The 21,458-nt window shown below is 44.5% G+C and overlaps 1 protein-coding gene across 2 annotated transcripts in view; it reads right to left on the bottom strand.

Annotated features, from left to right (window-relative positions):
• Positions 1-21,458, bottom strand: part of MGAT5 (alpha-1,6-mannosylglycoprotein 6-beta-N-acetylglucosaminyltransferase) — a 357,666-nt gene that overhangs the window by 192,893 nt on the left and 143,315 nt on the right. For both annotated transcript variants that reach the window (XM_060016916.1, XM_060016915.1), the window contains exon 4: positions 14,135-14,299. In XM_060016916.1, the coding sequence (XP_059872899.1) occupies positions 14,135-14,299 (165 nt within the window). The remainder of the gene's footprint in view (positions 1-14,134; positions 14,300-21,458) is intronic.

Below are 21,458 nucleotides of genomic sequence, written 5' to 3' on the forward strand. Positions count from 1 at the left end.
GTGAGAAAATCTGCATCTTGGACCCAGATAAACCCTGATGACTTCTAATCCAAGTACCATCTTTCAGGAAGCATTAAGCTGAAAGCAAGAACCCAATGTAGGTCAAGCCACACAAATACCATATAGGACCAATGATGATTTCACTGTGGCCTGCTGAAGACTTGCTGTCACACACCCACATCCCCAAATCTGAAATGGTTTCTGAAAAACAAACACTACATTCTTCAACAATGGTTTTAAATCTGAAGAGCGATAGGCAAAAACAGACAAGAAGTTGATCTCCACTTCATGACCAAAAGCCCAACCCTACCCCAAATGTGTGACCCTTCTGCTAAAGACTTGATTACATTTAGCCTACTTGGCAAACGAATAGAATTTGCCCTCACTTTGGTGCCTTAAATACAAGTTTTTAAAAATTTATTTCATCAAAGTATAGCTCATTTACAATTCGTGTTAATTTCTACTGTACGGCAAAGTGATTCAGTTATACATGTATATACATCATTTTTCATATTCTTTTCCATTATGGTTTATCACAGGATATTGAATATAGCTCCCTGTGCTACACAGTAAGAACTTGTTGTTTATCCATTCTATAAATAATAGTTTGCATCTGCTAATCCCAAACTCCCAATCCATCCCTCCCCGACCCTTTAATACAATTTTTGAAGCTCGTTAAATTTGGCTAAAACGTCAATGGAACAAAGTCACCTACCATTTGCCAAAACCACTTTTTGATCGTTATAATAATTGCCAGTGTTTTCTGAGCACTTTCTGTTTCCCAGCCCTTCGTACACACTTTCTCACGAGGTCCTCACAAGGTCCCCATGAACTAATTTCTGCAGTACAGATGAGGAAACTGAGACTTGATCTCTCTAAATGACTTAGCCAGAGCCACAGGCGGAAGTCAGATTTGAGTGCCAGCAGCCTGAGCATGGAGCCTGTACTCTCGGCTGCTATACACACTTAGGATCATCACACACTGAACCACTGCATTAACACAATACTTGGCCATGGTTCCGATACCATCTCTCAAATACCCGGCCTGAGTCTAGCATCAATCACAATATATACCAGATATAGTCTGGTAGTAAATGTTCTCTTTTGGGGTTCTAATAGACCATCTTCTGCAGTAAAAGATTAAAAGGGCGCAGCAGTGTTTCTTGAATACACCCAGGAAGAATGTGCCAGTGATCCCTGTGTGTGGACCAACCTTCCCCAGGTGGCCTCATGGCTTCCTTCCTCACCCATCTGGGTCTCCATCAATGTCACTTCTTCAGAGAGGTTTTCCCTGCCAACCCACCCAAACCTGAAGCAGTCCCCGCTTCCCTGCTATCTCCTCATTCTGCTTCGTTGTCTCCTATAGCATTTATCACCACTGGGCATAGTATATGCTTGGGTATTTGTTGATTACCTGCTTTCACTGCTGGGCTGTAATCTCCAGGAAAGAAGACACTTGGTTTTGCTCACCCCTCTATCTCCAGCACCTAGAAAGTACCTGGCACAGAACACATGCTTCCACTATCTGGTAGGAAAGCAGCAAATCAATCACTCTCTGAGTGACAGCGTAACTGCTGCTTTGTATTTTCGGCTTTGTGCTTAGCTGTAATTTCTAAATTTCTAGCAGTCAAGTGTTATCCTTTTTTGTGATACAGAAGTAAAGTTCTATTTACAAAGCCCTTCCTTTAGAGAATACTACCTCTTATTACATAAACTCAAACATAGAGATTATGACTGCTTTTGGTCACTGGTAGCCTGGAGGCATGAAAACCACGCTAAGCGAACCCCCGGGTGCCCTCAGATGACAGGTGAGCATGGCCAGCCTAGGGCAGGCACTCATCACAGGCTTTGCTGGCCAACTCAGCTGCTGCTAATGGCCCTGTCTTCGGTGAACAGCGGTCCCCCCCAACCCGGCCCAGACATGTGTGCCAGAGCCTCTGCCTAGCCCTCCCAGCGTTCCTGGGAGTGCAGGGAAGGCAGTAGGCAGTTTCTCCTCGTCACCACGTTACTCCGTCTCACAGGGGCCAGAAATGGAAGGAGAGAATGGAGGTCATAACAGTCCCCTGGAGGATACCCATGGGCGGCCCCGGACCTCAGCTCAGGAGCGCCACGGAAGAGAAACCACTGGAACCGCAGCCAGGTGGTCCACTGTATCTCCATCTCAGACACCATCAGATTCAGCTTTTACTCATCTTCTCTTTACCCCAAGCCAACTGCCCCTTGAAATAAAGTCTTAAATATTTACTCGGCTCTTCAGCTCATCTCGCTATAATGTGTACTGCTCCTATTAACTTAATCTTAATGAGAGCAATTATTGAGAAAGTTCTATTAGCATAAAGTTTAGACAGGTTAATGACTGCCTTCCCTTGAGAGCTGACCTCTACAGCACAGGAATTCCCCACCCTGCTTTGGAGTGAGATGGTGTAGCGAGGGGTCAGGCACAGTTTCCAGAATGCTTGAGTTTGCTGTCACAAAGGCCATATGACAACCACCGTGGGACAGTGGACATTCCTTCTGTGCCAAATCCTGTAGGTTATTCCAAGCCCTATCCCCAGATGGCTACAGAGTTTGAAGGTCATTTCCCAGGCAGAGCCAACAGGTCCTCCCAGACTAGAGTGAAAGAAGCTCGAGGTTGAAGGTCAAGGAAGGTACTCTGAGCACTGCTGATCCCGGCTTCCTTCTCCTCCGCTACACGGCGAGCCCTACGTTCCCAGCAGGAGCCCGAGCTTCTGACCCGGCTGCATCCCCACTGCCTGATACAAGGCCTGGCACCATCCAGGCAGTGCTGGGTGTATAAAGGGCACATCAGTGCTTGCTGTATTATCTTCGGGCCCCTCCCTTCTAACAGGGTACTAACCACAAAGGGCGGGGTCTGCCGGTATGTGGCAACAAGACGTGGTGCAGGCTCTCAGCACAACTTTATCTCATACATCCTCAGCGCTCTTGGGGAGAACGTTGGTATCACTATCTCTCTTGCACAATGAAGCTGAGGCTCAGCGATAGTGACAAAACGCCAACAGCGGGTAAGTAAGCGGGGCTGGGAGTTCTGCTTAAGATTATCTGATACCAATGGTCCAGCCTGTGAGTGCCAAGAGCTTCCAGGAGTCCCTTTCCCCAGGTCCAGTTTCCTCTAGGAAACAGCATCAGAACTGGGTAGTTTACACACTCACAAGCACTGACCATCTGCTACACGCCTGGCCACAGGTCGAAGCCTGAGCTGCATCCTTAAGAAGTGCATCTCCCGGGCTTCCCTGGTGGCGCAGTGGTTGAGAGTCCGCCTGCCGGTGCAGGGGACACGGGTTCGTGCCCCGGTCTGGGAAGATCCCACATGCCGCGGAGCGGCTGGGCCCGTGAGCCATGGCCGCTGGGCCTGTGCGTGCGGAGCCTGTGCTCCGCAACGGGAGAGGCCACAGCAGTGAGAGGCCCGTGTACCACAAAAAAATAAATAAATAAATAAAATGGGGGCAGAAAGGTTAGCATTCCAGAAGCTTTGCCCTCTGAACTCTCCTGGAAAGAAAAGTTGGAGTCAGGCTTAGGATGACTCTGGAAATCCAAACCATAACGCGATATGGGTCTCTGATCACTTTATCTCTTTTATCTGCTTGCTTGGAATCTCTTTAGGGACCCTCCCCCATCATGAAATCTCGGGGTGACCTACGTGATACAGGCCTAGCCAATCAGGAGGTCACTGGGCACTGTCACGGGGTTACGGAGAGGCTCACACTGCAAGCCAGGCCAACAGAACGCTCCCAAAGGGTGTTACCAGAAACCCAGAGCCTCCTGCGGCTGCTTCTGCCACCACCCTGGGAAGATGGCCTAAGAATGAAGCCAATGCCCACGGCAGTACCGCTGAGGTTCTTCGAGACGGCTCCTGTGTCTGTATCTAGCAATACAAGCTCAGCCTCATCTTCTGAACTCTCCAATTACATGGGCCGCAAATTCCATTTCTGTTTGAGTATTTTTGCCTCTTGCAACCAAGAGATTACTGACAAATACGTGGAATTCCCGTTAAGCCTCTAATATTGATAATAAAGGTCTCCACGTACTGAAAAAAAGGTCAATTTGGGAACTTCAAGTTTAAGGCACTCAAAAGAAGTAATATACATGTATGAAAATATTTTCTAATCCAAAAAACACTATAGAAATATTAGTTTCACCATGGTGATATCAATAACTAGTCAATATTATATTGCATATAAATATTAATAACAGTCAATCCAACTTTCATTCTTCTATCAATATTCTAAGTGTGTAGCCTTTAAACTGTAATTAACAAATGCCCATTTAGTGCTGACTTTGCACCAGGCACGTTTCTACGTAGGATACTGATCTCACTTAATCCTCATAAACAACCCCCATGAAATGGGCACTACTATTATCTCCCCCATTTTACAGAAGAGGCAACGCAGGCATTGAAAGGTTAAGCAACACACCCAAGGTCACACAGGTATGAAGTGGTGGAGCCTGGATGTGAACCTGGGCAGCGTAGCTCTACAAACAGTGCCTTTCACTGTCCCTCATCTCCTGAGAATCAACGTTCCAACTTCCTTTAAACTGATATTCCTAAACAAATGACTTGCGGCAAGGCAATTTACACTCCCTAAATCCACATTAACACATGGCTACTGTCCTCCCCAACTCCTGCCTTTGCTGGCTTGTTTCCTCCATAAATGCACCACCCCAGTCATCCTTCAAGCTCCATCCTTGGGAATCATATGACGGCTCCTCCCTCGCCCCCTCCCACGGTCCACCAGCATCCCCGTCACATGAGCTCCACCCACGTGGGTCTCAAATCCTCCCCTTCTCCCTGGCCTCACGCACATGTCTTTCAATCCTTCTACACGAGTCAATTAAACTCTCATCTGGCTCAGTGTGACCCCCTTCGCAAGCATCCTGCGTCCACATGGTCATTAATTTTTCTCTGAAAATACAGACCTCATCTAATCATCCTCCTGCTTCAAACCCTCATCAGCTGTCACTGCCTACAGAACAAAATAGAAACTCCTTAGTGTTACACTGAAAACTCTTCACAGATCCCCCAACCCACATTTCCAGTCTCATCTCCTTTGATGTTGCTCCAGATAAGGTCTGGAGGGTATTTCACACTGTGAAGTAGATCTTTGGGGACCTCTCATTTTCCTTAACTTATTTACTTGCTCATATCTCGATAATTAAATACTCTGCTTAAAAATTAATAAAATGGAATTTCTTCTAAAACATTCTGGTAATTTAAATCCACTCTCTCCAACTACTTTGCCATCATTATTCTGAATTAGTGGCTCTTTCATGAAAAGAAATAATTACCTTCTATATAAGCCAGAGTAAAATGCAGATTGCCAAAATTTTACTGGTTTGTGTCCAGGAAAGAGGTTTCTTAAGGTCAGAACTCCAGAAGAGCATTCTGGGAGTTTATAAAATCTCTTAAAGCTTTCAAAGACCAGTTGCAAAGCCAGAAGCGGTGATGACTGGGAGGTTTGCAAACTGCCTTGCTCGGAAAGGGGAAGGAGACTGAAGGTCCCAGCTGGCTGATAAGGAAGCCTCAATGTCTCAAACATCATTCTACACTGATCATAAGTGGGAAAACCAGTTTCCAACAATAACTTATAGATCAGGGTTTCTGAACCACTGCGCACAACTGACATTTGGGGCTAGATAATTCTCTGCTGTGGGGCTGGCCTGTGCACTGCAAGCCATTTAGCGGCATCCCTGGCCTCTATCTAGTAGATGTCACTAGCACCTCCTCAGTTGTGACAACCAAAAAATGTCTCCAGATATTGCCAAGCGTTGCCTGGCTGGCAAAATTGCAGGCAGTTGAGATTCAATGCTATAAATACACAGGCACACAGGTCAGCACCACTCCTCTGAACTGGATTTTCTTCCTCTTCCTCCTTCTGTGCCCTTGACCACATAAAGTGAAAACCACACCAACAACGGCATACATTTTCTGTGAAGATACCAAAGGGACTGTTTCTCACGAGCAGCCAAATACTTATTGCTGCCTTTGCAAAGAATGAAACAGAAAGGGACACGTAGATAGAAGGAACTCATTTGTTTCTTACTCAGATTAATAATAATAATAAAGAAAAGCCCCCTGCAGTCTCACCTCTCTCCTTTCTCTCGGGCAGCATCTGGGGTGCCACTGACAGGCCAATACCTGATCCTGGGAAAGTCGCCTGCTAAGCTCCTGCCTGGGTGGGGCTGGGACACTTCAGGTGCCACACCAACACATCTGAAAACTTGAGGACACAAGCAAGAAAACAGAACAGGTGCAACTTCATTTCAAGGTCCATTAGCAGCCCCAAAGGGGGGGAAACTGCACTTCCAAATACAGGCCCTGGGACTCAGCAGGGACATTTTTCATTATCAATTTTCCAATGCTAAGAATAACAATTATGGTTCTTTTATTGAGAACAACACCCAAGTTCAAATACACTGCACTTCAACCCCAAATACGAGAATATGTTACATGCTGAAACTGACGTGTGGAAAATGCAGGGCTGCCTAATGTTCAATTTGAACTCAGCAACAGAAAGCATCCTCTTGGGTTGTGCTCTGTTTCCCAATTCACCTCGCAATTGTGACTCTGTTTCCCAATTCACCTTGCCATTGTAAGCAATCAAAACAGAAGGCGGTGCTATCATGATGTTCAGCCTTGGAGTGAGCCATCAGCGTTGGCCAGTTATTCAGCTGCTGCTGAACGGCAACAACAAGTTCTTGAGAGTATAAACCAATAAATTTGCAAACACACGTGTGCCCACGTTCCTCCCTCCCCTCCCCCACACCACAGAGAGCTGCACAATATCCCCATTCCCCTCAAATATTACAATCTACAGTTGGAACCACCACATTCTAGGAAGGCTCCACAGCACCAAATCATCCGTGGGAAGCTCAGTCACGACCGACAAAAACTCCTATTTCTTAGGCAGTGTCTGCTGCTCAAGTCCGAGAAAGGAACACGAATGCCAAGTCCCACTTCCAAGCAAATCCTCATACATATAAATGGAAAAGAGGAGCAACAAGGAGAAACCCTTGCAGAAGTGAAACCAAATGCCACCCACCTCCAGCATAATCCAACCCATGTGGACAGTACTTATTAAACACCTTCAACAGCCATGCTTTGAACAACACAGTGGACAAAACGAGGATAAAAGCAGACACGAACAGTCCTCAGAAGGCCAGCACTGTCACATCACACACCTGTAGCTTTTTACCTTTCCCCCATGTCAGTACATGGCCAAGAAGTGCAGACGCCATCCTACTCACTCCACTTCATAATTTAATATCACAACTCTAGAGAAAAGCAGAATCGGTCTTTCAAAAAAATCAAAGTATCATTCCGAAAATAAATAATTTTGAAAAAGGCACACTCAAGTCCCTTCAGGGATTAAGCCTGGAGAAATCATAATTGGTTAAAACGTGGTTTTTGTTCTTTTCAATCTACTTTTTTTCATTTCTTTGATTCACTGTCCTCTTCCGTAAGATAAACAGAACTCAGAAATGCAGTTCATTGGGTCACAAATCAAGCCTTGGTAAACTTTGAAAACTTGAAATCGTATCAAGTATCTTTTCCGAACACAACACTATGAGACTAGATATCAATTACAGGAAAAACACTGTAAGAACTGCAAACACATGGAGGCTAAACAATATGTCACTAAAGAACCAAGAGATCACTGAAGAAATCAAAGAGGAAATCAAAAAATACATAGAGACAAATGACAATGAACACATGATGACCCAAAACCTAAGGGATACAGCAAAAGTAGTTCAAAGAGAGTAGTTTATAGCAATACAATCCTACCGCAAGAAACAAGAAACATCTCAAATAAACAACCTAACCTTACACCTAAAGCAATTAGAGAAAGAAGAACAAAAAAACCCCAAAGTGAGCAGAAGGAAGAAATCATAAAGCTCAGATCAGAAATAAATGAAAAAGAAATGAAGGAAAAAACAGCAAAGATCAATAAAACTAAAAGCTGGTTCTTTGAGAAGATAAACAAAACTGATAAACCATTAGCCAGACTCATCAAGAAAAACGAGGGAGAAGACTCAAATCCACAGAATTAGAAATGAAAAAGGAGAAGTAACAACTGACACTGCAGAAATACAAAGGACCATGAGAGACTACTACAAGCAACTATATGCCAATAAAATGGACAACCTGGAAGAAAAGGACAAATTCTTAGAAACCGCACAACCTTCTGAGACTGAATCAAGAAGAAACAGATAATATAAACAGACCAATCTCATGCACTGAAATTGAAACTGTGATTAAAAATCTTCCAACAAACAAAAGCCCAGGACCAGATGGCTTCACAGGAAAATTCTATCAAACATTTAGAGAAGAGCTAACATCTATCCTTCTCAAACTCTTCCAAAATATAGCAGAGGGAGGAACACTCCCAAACTCATTCTACGAGGCCACCATCACCCTGATACCAAAACCAAAGATGTCACACAAAAAGAAAGCGACAGGCCAATATCACTAATGAACGTAGATGCAAAAATCCTCAATAAAACACTAGCAAACAGAATCCAACAGCACATTAAAAGGATCGTACACCATGATCAAGTGGGGTTTATCCCAGGTATGCAAGGGTTCTTCAATATACGCAAATCAATGTGATACACCATATTAAAAAACTGAAGGAGAATAACCATATGATAATCTCAATAGATGCAAAAAAGCTTTCAACAAAATTCAACACCCATTTATTATAAACACTCTCCATAAAGTAGGCATAGAAGGAACTTACCTCAACATAATAAAGGCCATATATGACAAACCCACAGCCAACATCATTCTCAATGGTGGAAAACTGAAACCATTTCCTCTAAGATCAAGAACAAGACAAGGTTGCCCACTCTCACTGCTATTATTCAACATAGTTTTGGAAGTTTTTGCCACAGCAATCAGAGAAGAAAAAGAAATAAAATGAAACCAAATTGGAAAAGAAGAAGTAAAACTGTCAACTGTTTGCAGATGACATGATATTATACATAGAGAATCCTAAAGATGCTACCAGAAAACTACTAGAGCTCATTAATGAATCTGGTAAAGTAGCAGGATACAAAATTAATGCACAGAAATCTCTTACATTCCTATACACTAATGATGAAAAATCTGAAAGAGAAATTAAGGAAACACTCCCATTTACCACTGCAACAAAAGAATAAAATACCTAGGAATAAACCTATCGAAGGAGACAACAGACCTGTATGCAGAAAACTATAAGACATTAATGAAAGAAATTAAAGATGATACCAACAGATGGAGAGATATAGCATGTTCTTGGATTGGAAGAATCAACATTGTGAAAATGACTATACTACTCAAAGCAATCTACAGATTCAATGCAATCCCTATCAAACTACCAAATGCATTTCTCACAGAAGTAGAACAAAAAATTTCACAATATGTATGGAAACACAAAAGACACTGAACAGCCAAAGCAATCTTGAGAAATAAAAACAGAGCTGGAGGAATCAGGCTCCCTGACTTCAGACTATACTACAAAGCTACAGTAATCAAGACAGTATGGTACTGGCACAAAAACATAAATATAGATCAATGGAAAAGGACAGAAAGCCCAGAGATAAACCCATGCACATATGGTCACCTTATCTTTGATAAAGGAGGCAAGAATATACAGTGGAGAAAAGACAGCCTCTTCAATAAGTGGTGCTGGGAAAACTGGACAGCTACGAGTAAAAGAATGAAATTAGAACACTTCCTAACACCATACACAAAAATAAATTCAAAATGGATTAAAGACCTAAATGTAAGGCCTGACACTATAAAACTCTTAGAGGAAAACATAGGAAGAACACTCTTTGACATAAATCACAGCAAGATCCTTTTTGATCCATCTCCTAGAGAAATGGAAATAAAATCAAAAATAAACAGATGGGACTTAATGAAACTTCAAAGCTTTTGCACAGCAAAGGAAACCATAAAAAAGACGAAAAGTCAACCCTCAGAATGGGAGAAAATATTTGCAAACAAAGAAACTGACAAAGGATTAATCTCCAAAATAGACAAGCAGCTCATGCAACTCAATATAAAAAAAAAAACAACCCAATCCAAAAATGGGCTGAAGATCTAAACAGACATTTCTCCAAAGAAGATATACAGATGGCCAACAAACACATGAAAGAATGCTCAACATCATTAATCATTAGAGAAATGCAAATCAAAACTACAATGAGATATCACCTCACACCAGTCAGAATGGCCGTCATCAAAATATCTACAAACAGGGCTTCCCTGGTGGCGCAGTGGCTGAGAGTCCGCCTGCCGATGCAGGGGACACGGGTTTGTGCCACGGTCCGGGAAGAGCCCACATGCCGCGGAGCGGCTGGGCCCGGGAGCCATGGCCGCTGAACCTGAGTGTCCGGAGCCTGTGCTCCACAACGGGAGAGGCCACAACAGTGAGAGGCACGCGTACCGCAAAACAGAAAAAAACAAAAAAAACAAACATAAAAAATCTACAAATAGTAAATGCTGGAGAGGGTGTGGAGAAAAGAGAACCCTCCTGCACTGTTGGTGGGAATGTAAATTGATACAGCCACTATGGAGAACAGTATGGAGGTTCCTTAAAAAACTAAAACTAGAACTACTATATGACCCAGCAATCCCACTACTGGGCATATACCCTCAGAAAACCGTAATTCAAAAAAAGACATGTACCACAATGTTCATTGCAGCTCTATTTACAATACCCAGGACATGGAAGCAAACTAAGTGTCCATCAACAGATGAATGGATAAAGAAGATGTGGCACATATATACAACAGAATATTACTCAGCCATAAAAAGAAACGAAATTGAGTTATTTGTAGTGAGATGCATGGACCTAGAGTCTGTCATACAGAGTGAAGTAAGTCAGAAAGAGAAAAATACCGTATGCTAATATGTATATAGAATCTAATAAATAAATAAATAAATAGTTCTGAAGAACCTAGGGGCAGGACAGGAATAAAGATGCAGACGTAGAGAATGGGGAGGTGGAAGGGTAAGCTGGGACGAAGTGAGAGAGTGGCATGGACATATATACACTACCAAATGTAAAATAGATAGCTAGTGGGAAGCAGCCGCGTAGCACAGGGAGATCAGCTCGGTGCTTTGTGACCACCTAGGGGAGTGGGATAGGGAGGGTGGGAGGGAGGGAGACACTAGAGGGAGGAGATATGGGGTTAGATGTATACATACAGCTGATTCATTTTGTTATACAGCAGAAACTAACACACCGTTGTAAAGTAATTATACACTAAGAAAGATGTTTAAAAAAAGCATGCAGTTCAATCTGATTCTTGATTTTCATAAAGTTCATTTCCACCTAAATTTATCTAGGAGAACATTCATTTTCACATAATAAAAAAGCCCAAGAGCAATAATAAATTTGGTAAGACAAGCCATTTTCAATAAAAGCCACATAGAACACAGCTAAAGAGAGAAAAAGGGGACACACACACACACACACACAAACACACACACACACACACATCCCTAAAAAGAAAATATATTTAGAGAATTCTTCTTCAACTGCTATGGTACCCAATTTAGATGCAGTTTATAGCCAACCAGAAGAACTATCAGTGAGCAGTAAGACACAACAGTAAGCAGTCAGAAACATCAGTTAGCAATAAGACACCAGAGTAAGCAGTAAAGTCACACCAGGGAGAACATTTCTTAGCAATTACCACATGTCTTAATGCAGAAAGGAAGAAAGAAAAACTTCACTCAACTAGGATTGGAACCCTATTAAAACGACCTCTCTCACAGCTCAAGAGCCACTCCTGCTATGACAGGAGGGGTGTGAGGACTGCCAGCACAGCCATGGATCAGGAAAAGGACAAAAAAAAGCCATAAAGGGTTGACCATGAGCTAGGACTAGGAACTTAAGTGCTTGTCCTTCTTTTTGGCACCCTAAGCTATAGACCTGGCAAATAAAAAAAAAAAATATGTGGGTTATTTGACAAGATATAAAGGACCCTCCAACCTCTGGGGGAAATAAAGGAGGATGCCCGCATTCTTCATTCCACATCTATAGCCACTGTGGCTAACGCAGTGTCTGGGCAGGGAATGCATATGCACCCACACGCACAGAGGGACAAGTTTTTTGTTTTCTAACACACAGGTCAGCCAAAGAAACAGACCCTCAGTCATAAAGAACTTCCTTATTAGACAGGATATTAAATAGTCCAGGAAACTGGCAGCTCTTTGGGGAACATCTAAGAAAATGGTTGCACATTTTTTCTAGGCTCACCCGTTTGGGATGATTTTATAAGTGGAAGCAAGAAAGAAGGAGCAAACACAATGTCTTCTCTACTTGGCACGAGGAGGTCTTCAGCTGAGCTCAGCAACAAAGCCTCACCCCATCCCAAATGCTTAAAGTCACAAAACCTGTGTGAAACCACGTCTCTGAGATGCTGAGAAGAGTAAATAAAATCACGTGCCTCCAAGGCTCTGGAACTGTACTGGTATTTACTGAGTGCTTGCTAGTTGGAAGGAAGGAGAGGAAACTAACAACTTTTTATCTGTGTCACAATCCATTTCTAGTCTGTCTCTTTCTCAATCGCCTCAATCCTACCCACCTTCAAAGTTTACCTTCTGACTATGTCAGAAGCCTTCCACAGTCACCCCTGCTTAGAGCGACCATAATTGGTGTTATTCTAAGCATGTGTATTATTTTACTAATTGGCCAAGTAAAACTCCCGAAGGTATGGAGTGTGTCACACACGACAGACGCAAACGAGTAAGAATGAGGTTAATTATCAAAGGCATAACTTTAAATTTGCTCCCTTTTTCCCAAAAGGAAACAAAATAAAATACTCTGGTTCTATAAATATCAGTAAAAACACAGTACCAGTGGCACCTCTAAAGGAGGCCTAGTCAGAGCCAATGACTTTCAGAATGTGCTCGGAGATATATGTTAGCCAAGTAAACTAGCTCCATACACAGGGCTGGGATCCCACTTGAAATAAGTAGCCACCACCTGCCTTCCATTTCATTCCACAGTTTTGTACCCTGAGACTTGGAGCTCAGGCACCAAGTCTCCCTGTGAGCCTGGCACACAAACCAGACAGTCAGAGGCAGCTAGATCCCTTATCAGGAAGAGAATGACAGCAGACATGTTGACACAGGTCCTACAGGACAGAGGAGCTGGGAGGCAGCAGTGCTAGAGGCAGAGCAATCTTCACCAACCCCCCCACCCATATAGGGTCCTGCAGAGCTGCCATGAAATCAGACAGGACCTTCTCAACAGCATCTCCTACTGGGAACAGGGGTGGAGGAGTGGAGGCTGGAGAGGCATGGGTTCCATTTATTAATCAGTAGCTCAACACAGTGGGAGGTTTTCTTGTCTAATTACAGAAGCTGTTGGAAACTGCAAGGGAAGACAGGATTTATGGCCTAGATGACACTGCCTCTGTGTTGTAATTAAAAGTTATTTTTAATACCTGTTTGGTGGAATACTTTGGATTATTAAAAATATATTTTGCAATTTAAAACTTGCTAAAGGGCAAAGAACACAGCAGAAACGTAATACAACAAGCTTGCCTGATGTGAAACAATTAAACGTTTTGACACTGGGAGGTGGGAAAGTAAAAGAATCTCTCTCCTACTTAAGGCTGTGAATTTCCTATAAGAAAGAGGGAAAGAAAAGCCAAAAAGGGCACTCAAGGGCTTCCCTGGTGGCGCAGTGGTTGAGAGTCCGCCTGCCGATGCAGGGGACACAGTGCCCCGGTCCGGGAGGATCCCACATGCCGCGGAGCGGCTGGGCCCGTGAGCCATGGCCGCTGAGCCTGCGCGTCCGGAGCCTGCGCTCCGCAGAGGAAGAGGCCACAACAGTGAGAGCCCCACGTACCACAAAAAAAAAAAAAAAAAAAAGTAATTCCAGGAGCCCATTATGGGAAATATGCCACGGAGACCACCAGATATTACACATCATGAAGAGACTATAGAAGCATTTGAACGTGTTATTCAAAAATAAATTAAAAATGAGCTTTACAGGGGCCACACCAAGTTTATGGGATTTATATTATGCCAATAAGAACACTGTGCTCCTGTATTCTCTTCCGAGTTCGAAGCAGGCTTTGACTTCATGTCAGGGCATAGAATTGCAGTCCTTACCTGCCACATTAATTTTCTCAAGTGCTACCAAGCTGGGAACAGCTGTGGTGGAGTTGGTCAAGTTCGTCCCTGTGCCATTGATTACGAGGTTGTCCACCTTTGACTCTAACTTGCCAATGCGCTGCAAAATGTTATCCAACAACACAGCAAGAGTCTTCTTCAAATCTGTAAAAGAAAACGTACATAGTTTGAAAATCCTTTGGTCCCCGCACATTTGCCTGGTGCGCACACGCTCACCCTCCCTTTGTTTCTCTCTCTGACATGAAGAACAAAAGGCGGCAAATCAAAAAGTACCACTTGAAGACCTGTCCTAACAAACCACCTCTTAAAGATGACGGAGGCCACATTCAAAGTGGCCCAAAGAGTACAAAACAAATCAGTTCGCTCTGTAAGACAACTTTCGCGGTAAGTAACATTAAAATTATTCCTGGCTACTAGGTTGAGAGAGAAAACTCCGTTACTCAGCATCCTACCAAAACACTCTGTTAAATTCTTCCTCGTTCTAGCATGGTGGTTACTGACACACTGAATGACAAGCCCAAAGTGTAGCAAGGCCCTGAAGTAACTTCCGGATCAAGTTCATTGTTAGTTTTTTTAGTGCTGTAGACTCTCGCATGTCCAAATTTTTTGCAAAGTCTTTACTGCTGTTGGTTACATATGGTAATACTTAATAAAAGCTACAGTTCCAGATTCCAGACATGCTGGAGAACCCAGAGTTAACTATAATGCAATTTAGGAAGACACTTAAAATAAAGACCAGATTCATTCATTCATTCGAGACATATTTATTAAACAACTACTATGTGCCAGGCATTGTTCTAGACGCTGGGACGCTGTTCTTTTCTGGTGCTTACATTTAAGAGTTGATTCTCTTTCTTATGTATCTGGCTGTGGGTTATAGAGAAGTGTTCTTCTCTCTGGATAAATTACAGACACATTATCTTCATGCCTACGTAAGTATTTACTAAGTTTGTATACAAGGTATTCTACACACACAGAGAGAAATTAAGTTAGCCCCCTCTCCTGTGGAAACTCATAATCAAAGAAAGATAGTCTGACTTGTACATGTGATAAAAGCAGGAGGACCACAGGATAGCCATCTAGGTGAACAGAATTCAGACTCGCTTATGAATTGGGAGTGGGCCAGGGGAGTAGGACATAAGTGGAGGGAACAGGATGCAGAAAAGTCCTGAACTGAGACAAATGGGAAGTTGTCACCTTCTATTCTGCTGGGAACAGAGCACACTAGCGCCGAACAGGTGCTCTGATCCGGCCAGGAAGGAAACACACACTGGATCAATCCACCAACCCCAGAGCACAGCCCATGACCCTCCACCAACAGGCATGCAGGCCTCCTACTTTGCCAGGTCAAGAGAGACACTCATCTGAACAGAAACAAAGGTGTGTGTGTAATTGACATAGAATTTTGCATCCTTGGTGGTTTACAGACGCTTCACCGAAGCTGACTAAAAACTATGAACAGAAACAGAACCCACATCTTCATCCTGAAAGTCTGGTTCTATGTGCTTATTAGCATAATCTCAATCGTTCCACCACACCCAACACCAAACATCAGACTTCTTCACCCCGTTAAGATCTGTAGCAGACTGTTCATTCACTCACTCTAACAAACATCTGACCAGGTCTGTTTTTTGCTCTTCAGTGTGTACCTTACCCACAGGTAGTAAGACAAGCTGGCCATAACATTAGAGCAATTGGCTAAAAATATGATTATAACCAAGAAGGTTAGAAGGGAACTAACAGTTCCTGAACGCCTATCACGTGCCATGCACACTTATAAGGAATTCCATTTATCTTCACATTCTCCATGAAGCACGTATGACTTCATTTTACAGAAGAGGAAACTGAGGTTCACAGACAGAAAGTAATATGCTCATGGTTAAAGAGATACAAAAGCGCAACGCAGACTCGACTCAGGTCTGCCTAATTCCCTGACATCTCAGTGTGACCAGCCAGAAGTCGAGAGGCTGAAAAAAGAAACCAAGCATGAAATTCAGTGACTTTCATCCACAGCGTAACGATTAAGGGCTTATTAGACTCTAATCACTTCCTAGGTTTGAGTCGTCTCTCTCCATTTTTGCATCCTTATTTGTACGAGTTGAAAGAATAAGCCTACCTCTTCGGGGTTGTAATGAGGACTTAATGAGTTAATATGTTTTGAACACTGCCTGGCACACAATAAGCACTACATAACTGTCTGTTACATAGATAAATAAAAAATAAAACCTTTGGAAAATGCTCTCATCCTTCCTGGAGAAATCTCTCCCTGAGTGATGCAAAGCTTTACCGTTTTATCCAAAGGGTCATGAGATCATTCTCCTCCAGGGGCTGCAGTCCCACAGTCAGCATGACTCACAGCCTGTCCCTGACACATCATTGGCTGGCGTGGACAGCAGGAGTCAGCCACCGGCTCTGCTCTTACACTGAATCTAAAGCACTGCCCCCTTCTCCAGAGCTCTGAAGATTGCCAGAGGACAGTCACACAGACGGGGGCAATGGTGCCACTCGGGGGCTGTATTCACTGTAAAGAAACCACTCCTCAGATAAATGATATCAATCTCCCCCATCTCCAGTCTCTTTGCCCAGAGCCTGAATTATCAGCCAAGGAGTCCACATGTAAAAATGGCATTTAACTCTTACCAGCAATTGTCATCAGCCAGACGCAGAGGCCCTGACCCTCCAGTTTGGGTTAACTCAGGCTTTCTCAACTTTGACACAATTGACACTTGGGACCAGATAATTCTTTGCCCTGGGGCGGGGGGGTGGGAGGCAGGGGATGGGAGAGGCTGTCCTATGCATTTAAGGTGTTTGGCAGCATCCCTGGACTCCAGCCATTAAATGACAGTAGCAATCCCCCCATGTGACAATCAGAAATGCCTCCAGACTGCACCCCATTTGAGAACCACTGAATTAAGCACACTCCCCCAACGCTTGTCTTCCCCGCTGCCCTTCTGTGGAGATGTCCAGAGAGAATCCGGACAGAAGGGTTACGGGAGAGGGAATGAAGTGTAAGAACACAGTCACTAAACTGGCATCTGTGTGACTTCCATGGTGGCACCGCTAAAGACACAGACTTACTAGAGAATGGACTTGAGGCTATGGGGAGGGGGAAGTGTAAACGGTGACAAAGCGATAAAGAGGCATGGACATATATACACTACCAAACGTAAGGTAGATAGCTAGTGGGAAGCAGCCGCATAGCACAGGGAGATCAGCTCGGTGCTTTGTGACCGCCTGGAGGGGTGGGATAGGGAGGGTGGGAGGGAGGGAGACGCAAGCGGGAGGAGATATGGGAATATGTGTATATGTATAGCTGATTCATTTTGTTGTGAAGCTGAAGCTAACATACCATTGTAAAGCAATTATACTCCAATAAAGATGTTAAAAAAAAAAAAAAAAAAAAACAACTATGATGGGAACTACAATGAGGGAAGGTGGGAGCGGACAGCAGCCTAGCCCATGCTGCAGGTCTCTTAAGGGCTGGTAACCTTTTGCCCTTTTGTTAAAAGGTAACAGGACTACTGGACAGAGTCCCCAACCCACAATTTTTGGTGATAGTCACTGATGGCACACAGCTTAGGTAGAATACAAAGTTGTCACATCAGTGTTAAGAAGACATTCTTCCTTGATTCTGAAAATACAGTCCATCGGGCTTCCCTGGTGGCGCAGTGGTTGAGAGTCCGCCTGCCGATCCAGGGGACACGGGTTTGTGCCCCGGTCCAGGAAGATCCCACGTGCCGCGGAGCAGCTAGGCCCGTGAGCCATGGCCGCTGAGCCTGCGCGTCCGGAGCCTGTGCTCCACAACGGGAGAGGCCGCAATGGTGAGAGGCCCGGGTACCGCAAAAAAAAAAAAAAAAAAAAGATACAGTCCATCAATAAATGTGACCCTCTATCTCTTGTTGATCCCCCCTACATAGATGGACCTTTTGTGACTGTGACATGGAACTGCCAGAGATCATTTACATCTGTGCTTCTTCCTAATGCAATTCCTTCTCTACCATGGCCGTGTTTCCCCGCCCCCCAGTCCAGAGCAGAGCTGGAACAGCAGGACCACAGAGCAGATTCACTTGCTGCTCCAGAGAAGCCAGCAAAAGACAGGGCGCTAATGAGAAAGGAAGGCGCTAATGAAAAAAGAATTAACCCCAAACTCTCATTCCCACTGACTGCCAGGAATGTCAAGTTTCATCAGTTACATGTTTGAAAATTAATTTTAAAATGACCTTTCCACAGAAAGATAATACGGTTAGAGTAATGACCAAAATACAGTCCATTCATTATGTACAAGGACATTCGAGACAGTGTTAGTTATAAAAGAGAACAGTGCTATTTATTATAGATAAGCAGTGGACACTACCCAAATACCCAACAAAAAGGTTACATCATATGGTGTCCATCTATTCCTAAAATGGAATAAATCGCTAAACTGGAGGCCAGAGAGCAGGTCTGTTCTGTCATCTCTGTTTACTGCCACAAGCTATTGATCTCAGGAGCTCAATAAATGTTTATTGAATGGTTGGATGAAAAAGGAAAAGTGTATGGCCATTAAAAAAATATATAATGGACAGGGAAATAAAATAAAGATGAGTTCAAAAAGCTCTATGTAAAATATTCCAGTTTTTAAAAATGAGCATACACACACATATATATCTGCATTTAAATAAAGGCTGGAGAGAAATCAAATTTACCTGGTTTGGGGGTAAAGAGTGTTTTATCTCTTAATTTGTAAGAATGCAAAGCTGGGCTTGGGATCATCTCTGCCCTTGCGCGTTTTACGGACAATATCTTTTATCGTGTATTGAACAGCTTTGAAACAGTGACTCAAACAGCTGCTGGAATTGAAAATGAATTTTTTTTTCCTTTCACATGGGGACAAAAAAGAAGCCAGCCCAGGAAAAGTGCCTGGAGGGTCCCAGGTTTTCGACAGCCTCATATTCCAGAAGCTCTGAATTTTCTATAAACGTTCACATCATTCTGACAATCACAAAGGCACGAAATGCTACCTGAAAATGCAACCAGTACCGTGTATTCTACCCTCGGAACTCAAGGATACTGGCCACAGGTACCCTGATGCCCCCTCCCCCCTCCCAAGAAGTATCTCGGTCACTGACCCTCACTGCTTCATCTCAGCTGGGTTCTTCAAGCCCCCCCCCAGTGGACAACTCACCGGCCCCTAAACTCACAAATATGCCCTTCCCCCTGCAGCTGTCACAGGCCTTCCAGGTCACAAAGGGAACAATCATCACCCAGTGAAAGAGCAGCTCAGAGGCACTGACTGCCGTGCTCTCCTGGGTTAGCTGTACGGAATGAAGCTTTGACTTGAACTTGTACCTAGAAGTAAATGCTATTCCTGTGCTGGGGGAAGGCTCCCTAGTATTTCAAGGAACTTCTAGGCAGCAGAATCTGAGAAAGAATCCTATCTAGGCCTGTGGAGGATAGTGAACTGCTTTACGGAATCTGTAAATATCCAGACGGAGTTCTTGGGCTGCTCTCTCCATCTTCCTAACGCTTTGCCAGCTGCGTGGAATAGGACTCAAGCCGACTTAGCCCTCTGTGTAGAAAAGGACTCAGGCTCTGAAAGGTCAAGTCCACTGACACCCGTAGTCCCCACTGACTCCAGGGCATCTTCCCTGTCGGGAAAGGGCAGCCGTAGCGCAGCCCTCCCTGCTCACTACCCACACCAGAAACTGTGCCCCAATGGTGCCCACTTCAGAGACGAAGTGAGCTCGGCCACGCCTCACTTATCCCACACCACAAAGGACAAGCTCTATCTTTTGAACGGGAGGAGAATGACAATCACGTGTCCCGTTTCTATGATGCCAAGGTCACTCTGGAGCTAACACACCTTTGGAAAGGGATCCAGGGAAGAGCCGAACAGCACCTCCCTGGAGTTCAGAGCAGCAGGTCTCAAGCCCGGCTGGGGTGGAGCCCAGCATCGGTGCTGGCACCGCAGCCCAGGGGATTCTGGTGCACAAGCCCTGGGTATCTTGTTTCATTAGCAGTGGGTCGTGAGCCTGCCCTCCTCCAGTCCACAGCTTATTTCTTCTCCTGTCTGGTCGTGCCCCGTCCCTTGTAAACCCTAAAAGCAGCTATATACACAGGTTCCTGAAGTCCTGTGTTCAAATGAATAAACAATGTCAGCTCTACATGGACAATTCTGGTTGGGTGGTAACTACTGCGGGTCCGTGTAGGCCAGGGTTAGCGATAACCCATAATAACGAACGCATGTTACTAAGCTAAGTGCTTTGATAAGCTCGGTCACGTGCAATCCTATGAGGTCAACAAGTCTATGAGGTCAGTGATATTATACCCTCTATTGGACAAAAGAGGAGGCAGTCTTTTAAAACATCAGTGACTTGCCCAAGGTCACACATCTAGTAAGGAGACCTTCCACAAGCCACAACTAAACACGCTTCAGCTGCTTTCCAGAAGAAACAACGGTTCCCACGTCAGGATCGTGCATAATAGCTACTTGGAGCCACCTGGACACCAAGTCCATAGGGAATCTCTTCTTGTTTCCTGTCTCACTAAAAACATTACTGTGATTTTCTTTTTGTTTTTTTTTTTGGCCGCACTCCTTGGCTTGCAGGATCTTAGTTCCCCGACCAGGGATCGAACCTGAGCCCCTTGCACTGCAAGTGCAGAGCCCTAACCACTGGACCGCCAGGGAGTTCCCACTGTGATTTTCAAACTAGCCTCAGCAGTAACTGTACTAGACAGAGTCAGGGTGGAGGGGACACTGCTGCTATTCACTCATGGTTCCTACTATGTGCCAGGCACGTGCTAAGGCCCTGGGGCACAGCAGGGAACAAGAGAGACAGGACTCCCTGCTCTCTGGGGGCTTCCATTCTAATAGGGGAGAGAGATGATAAAGACAGTAACATGATAGGTAGTTTAAGTGTCATGAAGAATGAGAATGAAGTAGGGGTGCGGCCCTACTTCTGATAGGGACCCGAAGGAGAGGAGGGAGGGATCTCTCTGGAGGAAGGGCATGCAGGTGGAGGGAACAGCAAATGCAGAGCTCAGAGGCAGGAAGATGCCCAGCCATTGTCCAAAAGCTGGTGCCAGAAGACAGCTGCACTGCCAGGCAGCATGAGAAGGGTGGACAGCTCTTCAGGGTGGCCGTGAACTCTGCCCAAGCAGTTCTGGCAGAAAGAGCACCAGGACACCGCTGGGAAGGGGAGGCGCTGCAGGGAAGATGAGGGACCTACTTCAGGGCAGGACTCTGAGGCAAATCCCTTTACACCTGTATCCCCTCCTCCCGCCAGGACCGGAAGCAGTGGTGTGGTGTGCAAGGAAAGGGCTT

This window comes from Delphinus delphis, chromosome 7 (assembly GCF_949987515.2).
Source record: "Delphinus delphis chromosome 7, mDelDel1.2, whole genome shotgun sequence".
In the NCBI taxonomy this organism is placed as follows: domain Eukaryota; kingdom Metazoa; phylum Chordata; class Mammalia; order Artiodactyla; family Delphinidae; genus Delphinus; species Delphinus delphis.